We start from the raw sequence: 15,165 nt of genomic DNA on the forward strand, positions 1-15,165 counted from the left end.
AAATACAAGCCGTCTCTTAGAAAAGGACAGCTTCTCCTGGAGACCTAAACCAATGATTAATTCTTTGGGTTTTTTAGCTTCCTCTTACACAGGAATATTAGTGATACAGACAGAAGGATATTCTTATGTACCCGGGACAGCCTCTTAGAGCCTCAAGATGGTGGTGAAGTTTGAAGCGTCCTTAAGTAACCCTCCAAACCCAGAGGGTAGGGTAACAGAGAACTGAGCCATTTTAGGACAGCTTTTTCAAGAGAACAGGATTGTGCTGCACAGAGCCCCAAAGGGGAAGGGCTACACACGTCTCCTGTCGGAGGCAGCACGACTGCATCTGAAGACCAGCCCAGCCAGCGTTGCAGCAAGATGCAGCCCTATAAATTAGGCTGTCCCTTGCAGCGTCTTCAACAGTCTCAGCTCTCAGAGAAGTCAGTAAAAACAGGGAGTTCAGCATCTTGTGGCACTAGGCCTACAGACAGGCCATTTGATCACCCACCCACCAGAGAGCTGTTAAAACAAACACTGGTGCTTGCAGCAGTGCTGTGCTGCCGAGCAGCACGCAGAGGGCTAAAATCCAGGACAGAGAACGGCACCCCAGCCTAGCAGGAAGGAGGAGCTCCATGCAACCTTTCCCAGACACTAGCCAGTTGAGTTACAACTGCTCCAAGCTCCTGCAGAGCAGTTGGCTCATCATCCATCTGGTTACAGGGGCCTCAGGATATCCTGAAGAACAGGAAAGGCCTGCAAAAAACCACACGTTCTGTCTCCCCAGCCTGCCCCTGCCTCCCTTCCTGGCCGAGTCCCGCTCAGGAGGGAAGCGGCCTCAAACCTGCCTGACAGATCACAACAGAAGAGCTCAGCTACATTTTTTGCTACCGCCTGTAACCCTGACAACAAATACACTGCGGGGATTCCACTGGGTCTTGAAATAAGAACAGAAAAGACTAGCTCCATCTGAGGGCATTTCTCAAATACAACAGCTCTAGAGAACCAAGACCAGTAACGAGTAACTGATCTTTTGCAGAGGTGCTTTCAGTATTCCAAGACCTTATCCTTTCACAAACAAATGCCACAAAAAAAACCACTGGGCAAGGATTCTGGATTCCACTCTGGCTACAGGCATATCAGCGAGTGCTGCTGCCCAACGTAGCGTAGACTTATACAGAAAACAGTTGGTGCTAACGACATTATGTCCAGTCTTACGCAGTTTCACATCATCCATTGACAGCATCCAGCAGGTAGCGCAGCAGCATACCTTAGAGCTCACGTTTCAAGAGAAACGTGCGGAAAGCAATTAAATACACAGAAACTGCATTTGTCTCTGAAGGTTCCAGGCACTGAAAACAGTTAAAAGGTGGAAGAACATTAGGAAAAGCCATTCCTTCCTAGATATCTGCTCAAAAGCCTCTGCTGGAGACGAGGCATAGGCCAGATGGACTGCTGGTCTGACCCAGCCTGGTCATTCTTTTATTTTTAAATAACTCTCCTCAGTCAGCCTAGAAGCACCCAGGGCATCCAATAGTTCCCTTCTGGAAACAAGTAGAAAGAGGAGCAACTGCTCCTCGTACAGTACTTACTTGGGAAGAAGCTGACGTTATAGTGGAAGTTGAACTGATTGTCTCTTAGGCCTAGGGATTGACCTGCTGCTTAAGTCAAGCCTCAGGAACAAAATTCAGACATGGGAAAAAGAACATCTTGTCTGCATTTGGACTCATTTGGGAACAGGCAGGCAGCTTTCAATTAGCTTTGAAGTTCAGACTAGCCTCAAGACAAAATTTATACTCACTCTTTCCCTCCATGCTTTCCCAGTTGGAAAAATAGACCAATTCTTATAACTAGACCCTCATTAAGAGATTCTTAAAACGCAAGTTACATACAGGAACAGAAATAGTTTTCATTTAATGACAAGGGCCACAAATAACAAAACAAAAGTAGTAAGTGCAGGGGCTGTGAACTCCCACCGAGGAATGGAGCGAATTGCCTACCGCTAAGTACATCCGGGCTGATGTAGGCAGGGCTCCCTCGCTGGTCTTTCAGCAGGTCATCTTCACTCACTAGGTGCTTTCCAAGACAGAAGTTTGTTATGGTTATTCGGTGAGTCCTAGGGAGGATCAGAAGGTATCAGTGAACAAGGACCAACATGCCACAAGTCAGACAGTGCAGAGGAAATTATTACTATAACAGAGATGTCTACATGGCTTTTTGGGAAGCAGGAAGTGGTGGACTTATAACTGTGGTTATAAGATCAACCCCATCCTGCTGGGAGGGATTCTGCACATGTCAACATGACTTGCAAGATTCTTTTACAGAGGAAATAGAGACGCTATTTTACAGCTATGAATAAAGTCTACATCAGACTGAGTGGTATGTGCGAGCGTGGCTGTAAGCAGAGGGTGCTCAAATGACCTGCCCACCCTGCAGCCACACAGTGGACAGCCTCCCACGACGTGTTCGGCAGCAGAGCAGCCTACAGGCATCAGCAGCACCAGGATCTGCACTTAGGCACTTGCTGACCATGCAGGGCATCATTGTTAAGAAAATAAATGTTTATTTTAACAGCTGATATTCCCCTATTCTTCCTAGCTACTACCTCCAAGGACATCATATTCTATAAGCTGAGGGAAGATAACTGACAGGAAGAACGGCCATATTTATGCCCCTGTGCACTGTTTGCCTACGAATCTCCAACAGGCCATTCAGAGAGCTCGCTGAGGTACAGGACCTTTGATGAGATTCAGTACTGTCACTTACGTCACCTAAGAAACCCGCAGCAAGCGTCCCATGGCAGTTTTCCCTGATCTCCAGAACTCTTCTTTACTCGAAGGTACGCAGAACGGAGGAGGTTTAATCAATATCCAAAAAACCTCCCATAGTTAAGTACTTCATAAAAGGTGAGAACTGCAGGTACGCACAATTTCTGTATTAAGATACTCCTATTTCCCCACGGTATTGCCTGCTGCAATTTACGGATTTTTCAAGGAAAAGTACGATCATTACAGAATTAATTAGTGCCACATTAAAACGTCCATGTCACTCAGATAATTCGGTTCTTGACATACAACTTAAAGGACTGAGCAGAAAAACACTGTCTAGAAGATTTCTATATTCTTGAAAGTATTACACAGGTAGGGTCTGAGAGCATGAATTAAGTCAGTCAAAATAATCAAGAAATATTTCCAGCAAATCTAACAGACAAGTAAAATCAAACCAAGTGTGGGTTGGCAATGGAGAGCTGATTATTAAGACAGACAGATTTGTGTTTAAGAAGTGTTAGATTCAACTGTCAGGAGTCTTCCCTGGGTGAATAACAAGTTTCAGGATTTGTTAAAGATTAAAAAAGAAAAGAAAAGAAAAGAAAAGACTAAGTGTGCTGTAGGATACAAAAGTGTTCATGATTGCTTGGTTTTATTTAGTCACTGAAATTTGATCTGATCTGTAATAAAAAAAAAAAAAAAATTCAACTACTGTGCTGCCTACTTGGGAGCCTGACCTGGAGAGGCTTCAGTGCGTGCATCTCCCGGGGACAACGTCTGAAGGGTTTTCATTAGCCCAGGAGAATAGCATGCATGGTTTCGCATTTAGAGTGACACATAACTAAGGCTTGCTCTCCAGCCAATAGAAAAGACCTGGCTGTCTTTCATGAGCATGTCTGGAACAGAACAAACATTTCTATCAGTCCAAATGACTGGTCCTCTCCATGGTAATCTATTCTTAAGCTTCACCCACCCTTTCAAATGACTCATTGCTTTAGAGGCCACAGGCAGGTTTTCCTTACCAGCTGATGGTCTTGCCAGTAAAAAGCAAAAGCGTACCATGTAGTACAAAGAATGACTTTGACAAATATGTTGACATAGCTTCAAATACCTTCCCCCTTACACCTTGCCCAGAGCAGGAGGGAAACTCTGTGAGGACTCTTGCAGCAGCAACCCTAGTCTGCCTCTTCCCAGCAAGCAGGAAAAAAATCAAACAAGCAAGAGATAAGCTATTTATTTTACAGCAGCTAACTAGAAACAATCTAGAACAATTTACAGGTGGCCCTGAAAGCCACAAGCTGTTGTGACGAAAACAAAAAGTTCATTTCAACAGGCAAAATCTGTTTGCCTTTCAACAGGCTTAGGGAGGAGAAAAAGCACACCGTGATCGCAGTAAGCCTGCATGCTTTGGACAGACTCTAGAAACCTGCAAACCCAAACCCCTCCAGTTTTTTTTTTTTTTTATTCACTCCACAAAATCGGACAGGGCATGAAAAAACAACAAATCCCACTTGTTCTTAAAATTAGTGCAAAATATTTAGTCTCTACAGCAATCTAATTTGAAAGAATATAGCAAAGTATGTGAACTGGAACTAGCTTGCCAGTTTAATAACTGTATAAACTAAGACAACTATAAACTCCAAGGAGCCACCAAATAGCGTATGCTGTCACCAGCCTCCTCTCTCATTTGTGCTGAACTCATGCCGCACTGATGCTGTTTGTTCTGCGCAGGGAGGCCTGGACCCTCCTGTGCCTGCACAGCATCCAAGACGTGTCAGACAGTGTGTTATAAACCAGTAAACAGTGGCTTGCATCAAACCAGCTGAAGGCAACAAAGAAGCTATTTCAAGCACAAATAGAGTAGATAGAACTTTGTTTAGATAGCATTTTACTGCTAGTTAAAACATAGTGTATAACAGTCAAAGATTTAACATTGCTGGTGATTACAGTACAGATTGCCGAGCTGGGAATTCATTTAGCGTGAAGAATGAATTATGTGAACAGAACTGCTTAACGCCTTTTTTTTTTTTTTTTTTAAGAAAAATTGTTCTCTGTTGCAGATTTCTGGATTGCTATAATAAAGCTATGAAATCACAAAGTTTTTACCCATCTCTCAATGTGTGTTTTAGCACAGGCATTTTAACCCTTTAACTCTGCTTCAGGTTATTGTACCATTTTCAGGAATATAACCCGAGTAGTACTTTTTCCAGCTTTAATAGGTTATTTTATTAACCCCTGAACATCCATGTGGCAAACAACAAGGAAGCAATCAATTACTTCCGTGCAAAAATAAGAGCCAATACAAAAACATTCCAAATCAGTTTAGAACTAGATTACACAGGAGCAGATTTATGCTTGAAACGGGTTAAAGAGCTCTAAAATGAAATTGTAACTTCTCAGTGCACTGTGAAATTAAGGAGTTCACAAAACCTCCAAGCCTTAAATGGCGCGTAGGCAAGCAGCAGCCAGCCGTCACCCAGCAGAACAGGGCGGCTAAACACGGGTGGCCAGCGGAGCACAGCGCAGAACAGCAGAACCGCGCAGGTGTAACACCGTTCTGGGAATTGCCTGAGGGGGAGCTGACATAAACCACTGCGCTCTCAAACATCCCGACTACCCATGCTTCAGTGCTCTCAGCATGGTGGGAGAGGACACAGTAACATCTACTGGTTAGGTAAATAAGCTGCGCAGATGGGCTTGAATTGGGACTATCACATCAAGCCCAATGTAAGAGCAGGAAGCAGCGTAATGTTTATTTGTGCGTGCTTGGGGAGCAACTGGAAACGCAATGCAAGCCTGCTGTTATTTTAAAACGCAGTCAAACCTCAAACTAAAGATGACCGACGCCTACATTGGCTTCAGTAATGGTGTCTTTTCAAACCTGCAGATTTTAAGTCCTGTGCTATTCACCATATTCTGGAGACTAATATTTCAGCCTTGGCTAATCCCACTGAAAACACAGACTAGATATTCACCCAGCTGCAGAGCCTGTGCTACGTTTTTGGACAAGCGAGCATGCAATGCCAGAAGGTCCAACTGCACTGCAGACAGAGAAGCCTCTTTGCAGGGCTCTGCTGGACTCCAGCACTCTGAACAGCAAGCCGGTTACCCAAGCAAGAGTGTAGTTCTGAACGAGCATCAGGAAAAGACTGAAGTCAAAAGATCTTTCGCATCCTTTGGCAAATTTTGAAGTTCACATTTGCTACTGGAACAATTGGTGACCAGTTTTCTACAGCTTAACTGCAGACAAACAATGGCCTCGTTCCCTCAAGGCAATGGAACTCATTCCAAGAGGACTGAAAGAGAAGTAATCAGAGATCTGCATCAGCATCATTTGCTATGAGTGAGTCACGCTTCGGTTATGACCCTTTTGGCTGATGCTCTGCTTTTTTGGTTTTGGTTTGCTTTTTTTTCCCTTTTTCTAAGAACTTAATTTGCACCTCCCACCCCTAGGAAAAGGAGAGGAATCACACCATCCTCCATGGCATACAGGCATCCACTTTCTCCAGAGTAAGGGGACAGCCATGGAAGGGATGGTAAATTCATACTGTTATATTTCTGACCAAGGAGATCCTCATTTTCATCTTCTCACTTACAGAGTAGGTGTTCAGTGCTAAATGCATACGTTTCCTCCTAAAGCCAGGGCATGTCCGAGGCACAGACCTGACCCATCATCAGAGGCTGCTACCGTTTACATTGCTCAAAGCAACAGTGCTGGTGGCTTTCAGAGAGAAAGCTGGTTCAGGAAGTTTAAGCAATTCCTGACAGATCATAAAAAGCAATGACAAAAAGAGGCCTAGGCTGAAAGCAGAACAAAAACAAAAGCAACCCCAGAAACATCATAAAACAACAGGAACTAGAAGCTCTCATGCAGCAAGGAAAAGGGCTAAAACAGCAACCAGAGATAAAACACAGCTGAGCTGACATCCTCCAAATGGATTAGTTCAGTCATCACACTATTACTGAACATCTTCCAAATAGATTCTTCAAATGATTATTCAGAGGAACTATAGTCTAAAGAGCAAGGGCAGCACTGCCAACTTGCAGAGATAGGGGAGTTCACAGGTTACAAATGTCTTGCTTCCTACTACGCTCCAAATTCAGCCTTCCTTTCCTGCCAATTTATTCCCATTACCCCTGTGACCCACCACCACAATCAGCCGCATTCCAGTCTGTCTTGTGCTTAAACAGTCAAAGAGATCTTAGTCATGGAATCTATAGCGAGCAGAGAAATGACAAAACATGAAATATTTTAAAGATTAGCAGAATCGGGGACTAATAGGTACCGAATGATCGTCCAGCTGTAAACTGAGAGAAATTTTGCTGCTGGGACAAAGAACCGTAAAATCAAATGGTTTTGCATTTACTCTGTATTTTAGAGGGAATCTTGCATGAGAAGCAGTACAATGCTTTTTATAACCCATGGTAGCATAGATCTGCATTTACCTATGAGTGGCACTTCAGGCTAGTCTGATTAGAGTTCCCCTACATGAATAACTCCGAGAAGTACAGTTCAACATCCACACATCTCAGCCTCCACAAAGATGCAGGCATCTCAGACACGTTAGACCTTTCCTACACCAACATGCATTGTCTTAACTAGAAAAGAACAGTGATGAAACTAAGATCTGTTCCATCCCTTGGCAGTCCTAATGGAATAAGTTTGTGTCTTCATTGTAATTCCTAGCCACTCTCCAGCCCTACTCTCCAGCCCTACTCCCCCCCCCCCCCCAAAAAAAAAAAAAGCTGCTAGTTGCCAAGAGTTGTGAAGTGAGATTTTATAGCCAAAAGTTACCATTAACGATCCTCTACACTAACATCTTCTATTATACAGACCACAAATCGTACCAAATATTAACACTGCCTTCCAGGAAACAACCTTCAAAAACCCTCATCCACAGTGTAAAATTAATGGTTATTTCAATTAACTCATAAAGCATCTGAATCAATACTAGCACTTAAGCGTCCATTTGGAGTTAACCCCTCAGAGTCAATATTCTGAGCGCAAATTAATCTGGGAAGCTAAAGCAAACATGAAATAATTATACAAGGTGAGTCAACAGTTTCCAGTATAACAAAGAGCATGGAAGATTTCGGGCTCAAATCCACCTGTATTCATTCCTTAGCAAGAAATCTGGATTACTAATTTGGTTTCAATGTCAAAAGACAAATCTTTCTCGTCTTCCCACAGTTTTTGCTCTTAGTATCTCCAAGAAAATGTGACAGTGATGGATGCCAGCTGTTAAGGAACAGTTTTTAGAATGCTTAATTGTATGCAACTCTTCACCAACAGAATCTTTCAATTCAATTTCACTAAGACATGTCTAAAGAGAGCTGCTGTTTCCAGATGTTTTTGGCATGTGTTTGTTCTAACGCTGAATTTTCAGAAGTCAGAATCCAGAAGTAGGTGCTGACCACGAAGCCATTCTAAGTTTGGTGGAGAAGCAAACTATCTAGGTTGGACTCGATTCATTTTTGAGAGTACTCATGCAACTTTGAGCTGAATTTGCATTTTTGCTCAGCTTTCTATTTCTCTCATCCTTTTGGTACAGTTGCTCAAACACTGCCTTCAATTGTGTTCCCCATAAAATATCTGCTCGAAAGGAAAACCATAAAACAACTGCAAGAACAGCAGCTCTCCAGCAGACTTACCTTTTGTTTAGCACCATGTTTCCTAGTTTCAAGTCTCTGTGCACAATGTTTTTCTGTAAAATATATATTGGTATAACATAAGCAAAAGCACATTTGCCGTATAAGACTAAATTTGATACTTAGACAAAAACACTAGCTATCCTTTGAAATCATGCTGTCTTCATTCTCAAACTAAAAAAAATACAGGTGGGAAATGCTCATCTTAGTCAATTTGGCTTCTCCTAAGTACAAACTAAGGAAGACAGAACACTTTTAAACTACATATAGAAGGCAACATTTAATGATGGTTCTATTTAAAAAAATACAGTACTTGAAGCCATAGACATCGGCTTTTGGGGTGAAGAACAAGGAAAAAAAAGTGTAATTATGGTCACAGCCCGACATCTAACACAAAAGGACACTTCACAATAACGTAGATTAAGGTTTCTAGTCAGGCTGCATTCTAGATACTTTGTGTATTTCATTTTCAATTCTGGTCAGGACAGAACAAACAAATGTGCTGATCTGGACACACAAACAGACTTGACTGAAATTAACAGGCCTGAAACTTAAGGGCTCAGGCTCAGTAAGACCTCCACATTGAGCATTTCTCAAAAGACAGATGCTTAATTGCTCTGCCAAGGAAGGATGAATGTCACTTTTTGCAGGATTAAAAGGTCAAACATCAGTAGAATCTATTTTTGTAACAGTAATTTCTAGTTCACTGATGTCAAACTTGTAGCTTGAGGTTTTAATCTCAAAAATCAATTCTTGCATTGTGATTCATACCACTTCAAAAGGAAACATCTTGAAGGGTTTCCTACATTTGATTAGCTCTCCTCCTCTTCAACCACCCCCTTTTGAGGTTAATAATGTTGCAGTTCACCTAATCTGCATTTAGTCCAGCTGGCCTCTCTCCACAGCCAACCAATGCTATATTATCATCAGGAAACTTGAAGGGAGGGAAAGGGAATGCTCTGCTATGGCTTGCTGCATGAGGTCTTATCTTATGCAGAGCACTGTTATTGGGAAACAGCTGAAACATCCATCCTTTGTAACATTTCCACTGCCTGCACAAGGAAGATTAAAAAACCCTATTATATTAATGTGGGAAAACTGTAAGCCTTCCAGCACTGAAAGGGATAACAAAGATCTTACCTTATGTAATGCTTCTACCACTCGTACCACATCGTAAAATATCACAACCGTCTCTCGCTCACTGAGTCTCTTCTCTTTAATGACATAATGCTGCAGATTGATCAGATCTGCTGTTTTGTCACTGAAATCATGAGCACAGAGACAGTCTAACACAAGACAAATGCGCTTCTTCATTTTTCTGACCATTCTATTGGCTTCTAGATCTTCTATAATTTCACAAGCGCGGTCCTACAGGGAGACAAAGAAATGAGCAATAGTTCTGGGACACTACCCAGACATATAAATATTTAAGAACAGAGCATTAGAAAATAAATAACTATATGGTAATCTCAAAATAAGCAAATACAGCTATAGGGCTTAACCTTTGCCCTGACTTGGGATTTCAAAAATAAGACACAAGACCTCCACTTAAAGAAGTCAAAGAAAGTCTGTACTGATTTATTATGAATATGTACATGTCAATACTGATATTGATATATATCTTTAGATAAAGCCTAGAAAAAAAAAACAAACTGTGGTAGAGAAATCTGTGAGTACTAAGGACCAACTCTCATTATTGTTAATGTATTAACAGAAATCTTAATCAAGACAGAGAATTAGGTGTTCTTTCATGACATTGAACAGGACACAGCTGAGTTGGAAGTTTGGTTTTATTTAAGATACAGAACAGATGGCTTCAGGTAAAAAGCCTGTTGACACAACTTAACCAGCAAGCAAAAAAAACGCCAACATCCAAATTGTAACTCCTATCAGCCCATCACACTCCATAAATAGCTCTGAAGGTGTTAACAGCCCTACAATTCATTCATTCAAGATGACTTTATGTTGATTAGCACATTTACAAGTTTGTTTTAACTTGCTGAAACGGCTTCTTGGCAATCTGTCCTCTCTTACCAAATCATCATAAAACAGATCAAGTACAGAGATCGGAAAAAAGAAGTTCAGTTCTAAAAAGAGTGCTATATTAGCACACATTAATTTGCTAGTGAAGCAGCCATTTTCCTCTCTGTGAGGCAGTGACCCATCCTAAGTACTTCTGCTACATACATTTAAAAGGCCTCAGGTACAAGCATCACAAGAGCTGTCATTAAGCAATGTAAGGAGTATCAATAGGCATGCTATCTAGTACCTGTCCCATTTTTGAATCTTCTCACTTTTCACCAATCACCAACCCTGCTCCATCACATTTAACATTCAAAAGCCCCTGCCACAAACTTGCTTCTTTGAAGCAGCAGTGATTAGTCACAGCTGTGTGCTGGTAATTCTTTACACACAAGAATGAGGTCAGCATGAACTGTACATTAAACAAAAGGCACCCATGCTAATAGCAGTGATGGACATTCCCAAAGCCTGCACGGTGGCCAGCCGTACCTGAAAGAGCCCGTGATGATGAACCACTCCTTCCTGATTGTGGAGAAGGGAAAGAAGAGAATACTCTGTGTGCAGCAGCATCTTGCCCTGTCGTTCTTCCTGGGTTTCTGTTCCTTTATCACCCCTTTCTTCTAAGGTCAGAATCTTCAGGAAAAGGGAAAAGACCTTTACAACTCCTGGGAAAACTCAGATGTCCCCAGACCTCCATTACATTTTAAGTGTTCACATGTGTGTTTAGCAGTTGCATGTAATTACTCTGATGTTTATATACTCACCACAAACCTGTCTGAACTAACATCTGTGCAGAACACACAGCATTAATTTGATTAACACGCAAAAGCACCTTAAGTGGCTTTTTGCTAACATCCCAAGTGATTTTTCATGCTGGTGCTGCCTCTATTTTAGGTACAGTGGAGTAGGTCAGAAGGCTCCAGGATCCCATCACACAACCCTGCGAGAACAGCAGCCACAGAGGCCCCATCTCAGAGGTAACGCTGACACCGAATTTATGCCTGGCAGAACGGCCCTGTGAGGGGACGTTTAAGCAGACATTCCTAGAGTGAACCAGTGCAGAGTACCCGCTCCCTAATGCGAGCAGTTCAGTCAAGAGAGCAAAAGTTAAGAGGTCTGAAAATTTGGTACCTTTGCATTGCGCTTACCTTTAGCTGATAGAAGTCATCTGTCCCATCTTTTCTTGCCAAACATTGAACAATACTTGGCACAGGGGAGTTACCTAAGCGTGGGCCTAACAGCACAAAGCAAAAACAGACTTGTTTTCCTCTAAGCAGTAATGACTAATTCAGCGTTTCATCAGTAATTAAGCGTCACACAGTTTACATGAGTTTAAAATAAGTTCCTTTTTTTCAGGAGATTAAGTGTCTTTCCATAATTTGTGTTTATCTAAAGAAAACAAACAAAAAAGGATGCTGAATTCTGAAAACCTTCTGGACAACAATATTTCATTTGTCCACTGGAGAGAAATTTAGCAAAAGTGCACTCTGTCCAGCTGTTTTTAGAAATACACATTTCTAAATGCCTAAGCCATATGGCTCTTGCATTTACTAGCAACCACCATGGCAAAGAATTATTACCAAACCTCTGAACCTAACTGTCACCTCTGCAGGAACTGCTCAGATACACGGATTAGTCCAAGTTTCAAGTTAACATACAATCTCTTCAATTAATTTTAAACCAATCCATTTCTAATTGACTATTGCTTGTTTTCCACCTGTGAAGATCATGATATTTTTTTTAGGGCTTTATATAACCAGTCCCGACCTAACAACTATTCTAGCAATTCTCAAAAGCCAGCACAGTGGTCTTGCCTCACCAGGTATCCCTTGTAATGCCATACTGCATTATTAACTTGTCCACGTGGGGATTTTATAGTATATTCCAGTAAACTGGGATTGAATACATCGCTAGAGCTCTAACTAACAAGTCCCCTGAATTAACTTGCTTTTAAACAAAGTTTAAAAATGTAGTTTAAAAAAAAAAGTAAAAAACAGGGGCTCCCATTTATGTTAAAAGCCATGTCTGCCTTCCTAAATTGGTATTTTAAACCTCCTAGGTACAGAAGCTCCAAGTAATGCTGCTTTGTTAACATCAGATGAATTCCACTCTGATTATAAGAGCCTAAGTTACACATCTGCTTTGTCTCATTTTATTATTTCTTTTACTTTCACTTTTGCAATCAGTGGCTTTCTACCTAGAAAACTAAAGATGAAGAAAACCTTCCCTGCTTACCTAGGATAAAAGGGCCTGCTCTCTTGGCATTATTTCCAGAAATCCCTGTACAAAGAGCTTTCGCCTTAGTGGATGTTTCCCCAGCTCCTCTGTCTGACGCTCGCCGCTTCATCCTTGGCTCTTGAAAGAGAGAAGATCACATTTTGATGAGCAATTGAATTAATTTCCTTATACTATCTCTTACTTTGTACTGGAAAGCTTTCCCTTACTTATGCATTTGTGTCTCTGCCTACTTGTGTTTCTACACAAAAAGCTATGGCTCATTTATTGGTAGATCTATTGGGGTGGGGTGGGGTGGGGGGGTTGGAAGCTTAATGCATTTTTGAAGGTATAAAATCAGCCTCACTATTCAAAGCAACATTTCCTAAAACAGTTGTTTGACAGACACGGTGGGAACAAGTCAAAATAATTAAAGCTTGTTTCACAGCAAAAAATGAGTTTGCAAATTAACATATTCCAAAAAACTCTGAAAGCAAATGCCTGAATTATCCCTTACTCTAGGTACCTAATCCTGACTCAGCCTACGGAACTTTGTGGAGTTCATCCACAGAGGACTTCACACTAGGTGTTAGAGGCAGCTCGCTCACTGGATAACCCAGAAGGCACAAGCCTATACGAACAGTATCTTTCACCTTTTCCAGCAAGCACACAGGAGAAGGCATAGAAAATTTAAAAATGTTTTTTGTTAGTTACTCTGAGATTCAGTTAATTTAGCAATGATTTTGCAAAAATACATTTTAATCTTAGAATACACCCTCTCCTCCCTTGCACCTCTTTAGGCTACAACCTTTTAAACACTTCTCCATCCCTCTACACCCAACGCTGCTGGATTGAGTTGAATGCATGAAACTGGAGTCCAATATATAACACACTTTCCTACTTCAGTTTCCACGTGCGGGAAGTGAGGCTTTCTCTAGGTTTAAAAGATTACTACCTGCTCTTAATGGATATTCTAATGAAAGGAAACATCATGGTATCAGTACGCGGACTCTCCTGTACAACTACTGCTTGCAAAGAACACGTTATCAGAGGGGCATCTCATGCTTTGCATCAAAATATTCTTTCAAAGACCACAGATATCATTACAATTCTGTATCGTTCTGTACCACAAACAGCTAAAAGCATAAGTAATTTCTCCTTAGTGATTGATTTCAAACACGCAGGAACCTTCTGCTGCTGAGAATTCTAAAGAGAATTTGAGGAGGTTACTGTAGAATCAATACTTAAAAGGACAAATAAATTCAAGTCTCAGTCACTAAAACACCCCTTCCTCAAAGAAAGCTCTTGTTTCATTTCAACGGAAAGAGAACCTCTTATGTTTGCTGAAAAGCTATCCTTCACACACAGTATGTTTACCACAAGCAAAATCAGCTCCAGCAGCAAAAGTTGTGAAGTTGTTTCTCATACACTTCCTTTTCATCTTTATATCTTGGAAATTAGTTTCAAAGACTCACAAATGCTCTAATGTTTCAGTTTTCAAAAAAAAAGAAAAAAAAAAAAAGCAGCATAGATCCACTTTCTTACTCTTAGCAAGTCAAAACCAAGCCCTGGTAATTTTCCCTAAAATGTTCCTACAACAGACTGAAAAATATTGTCTTTTGTACTTCATTAAAAAAAAAAAAAAACCTCAAGCCTGTGTTTCACAACGTAAGAGACCGATAAATCACCACGCTTTGAATACAGTTGGGAAGTTTACCCTCCAGCAGTTCCACCCTTTCTGCGGACACAACAGTGATCTCATTGCATCAGTCTATCCAGCAGCATCTGTCACCAAGATCAGCATAAATAGCAAAAGGGGTAAGGTGAGAGGTCTTAACAGCAGACTTCACATCCATACGCTACCACAGTCTATCAACAGTTCAGACCTTTGAAAAGTATTACCAGGCCCAATTAGTTAAACAGAACAAAATCCTGATCTCCATATGCTACTTGTTCTGTTCATTCCGCATCCCTGACCTAATACTTGATCGTGCTTTATAAAATTCTCCGTTCCTTGCAATATAATTATTCCTGCTGGAAACATATGAGTAAGATTTCCACTGGAGAAACCCCACTGCACAGAAACTCTGAGATAATGACTGTTGTGCAATCTGAGCTGGATGGGAATCTATGGTGCAAACAGCGTTATCGTAAACAAAATAATCTGAGGACTCACGTAGTTCAGCATCAACTGTATCTTTACTCTTCTTCCAAACTAGGTTTTCCAACGTCTCAGGAGGCAGGAGGCACCACCTTGGAGAAGGCTGGATGGTCGAAAGGCCGAGGACTCTGTAACGTGAAATGAGATACACTTGATGCTGTGGTTCTGGATTATCCTTGATTACGATAACGTGATATGCACCAAAACTGCAGCTTGAAACATCTGTGTTTATTTTGGCTTAGAAGAGGCCTCAAGCTCCTGATCTCACATGAGAGAACGAGAAGGGCCTTGAAGTTTAGTCACCAAAGAGTCACAGATGCATGGCCAGGCACAGCAAGACAAATACAAGCACCAAGGATCTCTGATAGCATT

At 41.4% G+C, this 15,165-nt stretch overlaps 1 protein-coding gene across 3 annotated transcripts in view; it reads right to left on the bottom strand.

Moving 5' to 3' along the window:
- The window catches only part of STK40 (serine/threonine kinase 40), a 33,802-nt gene that overhangs the window by 6,530 nt on the left and 12,107 nt on the right, over positions 1–15,165 (bottom strand). For all 3 annotated transcript variants that reach the window (XM_068917078.1, XM_068917076.1, XM_068917077.1), the window contains exons 2-8: positions 14,809–14,921; positions 12,654–12,773; positions 11,567–11,652; positions 10,908–11,051; positions 9,537–9,764; positions 8,400–8,452; positions 1,980–2,095 (exon numbers count right to left, since the gene is read on the bottom strand). In XM_068917078.1, the coding sequence (XP_068773179.1) occupies positions 1,980–2,095; positions 8,400–8,452; positions 9,537–9,764; positions 10,908–11,051; positions 11,567–11,652; positions 12,654–12,765 (739 nt within the window). In that variant the 5' untranslated portion in view covers positions 12,766–12,773; positions 14,809–14,921. The remainder of the gene's footprint in view (positions 1–1,979; positions 2,096–8,399; positions 8,453–9,536; positions 9,765–10,907; positions 11,052–11,566; positions 11,653–12,653; positions 12,774–14,808; positions 14,922–15,165) is intronic.

Source organism: Struthio camelus, chromosome 23, assembly GCF_040807025.1.
Source record: "Struthio camelus isolate bStrCam1 chromosome 23, bStrCam1.hap1, whole genome shotgun sequence".
In the NCBI taxonomy this organism is placed as follows: Eukaryota; Metazoa; Chordata; class Aves; order Struthioniformes; family Struthionidae; genus Struthio; species Struthio camelus.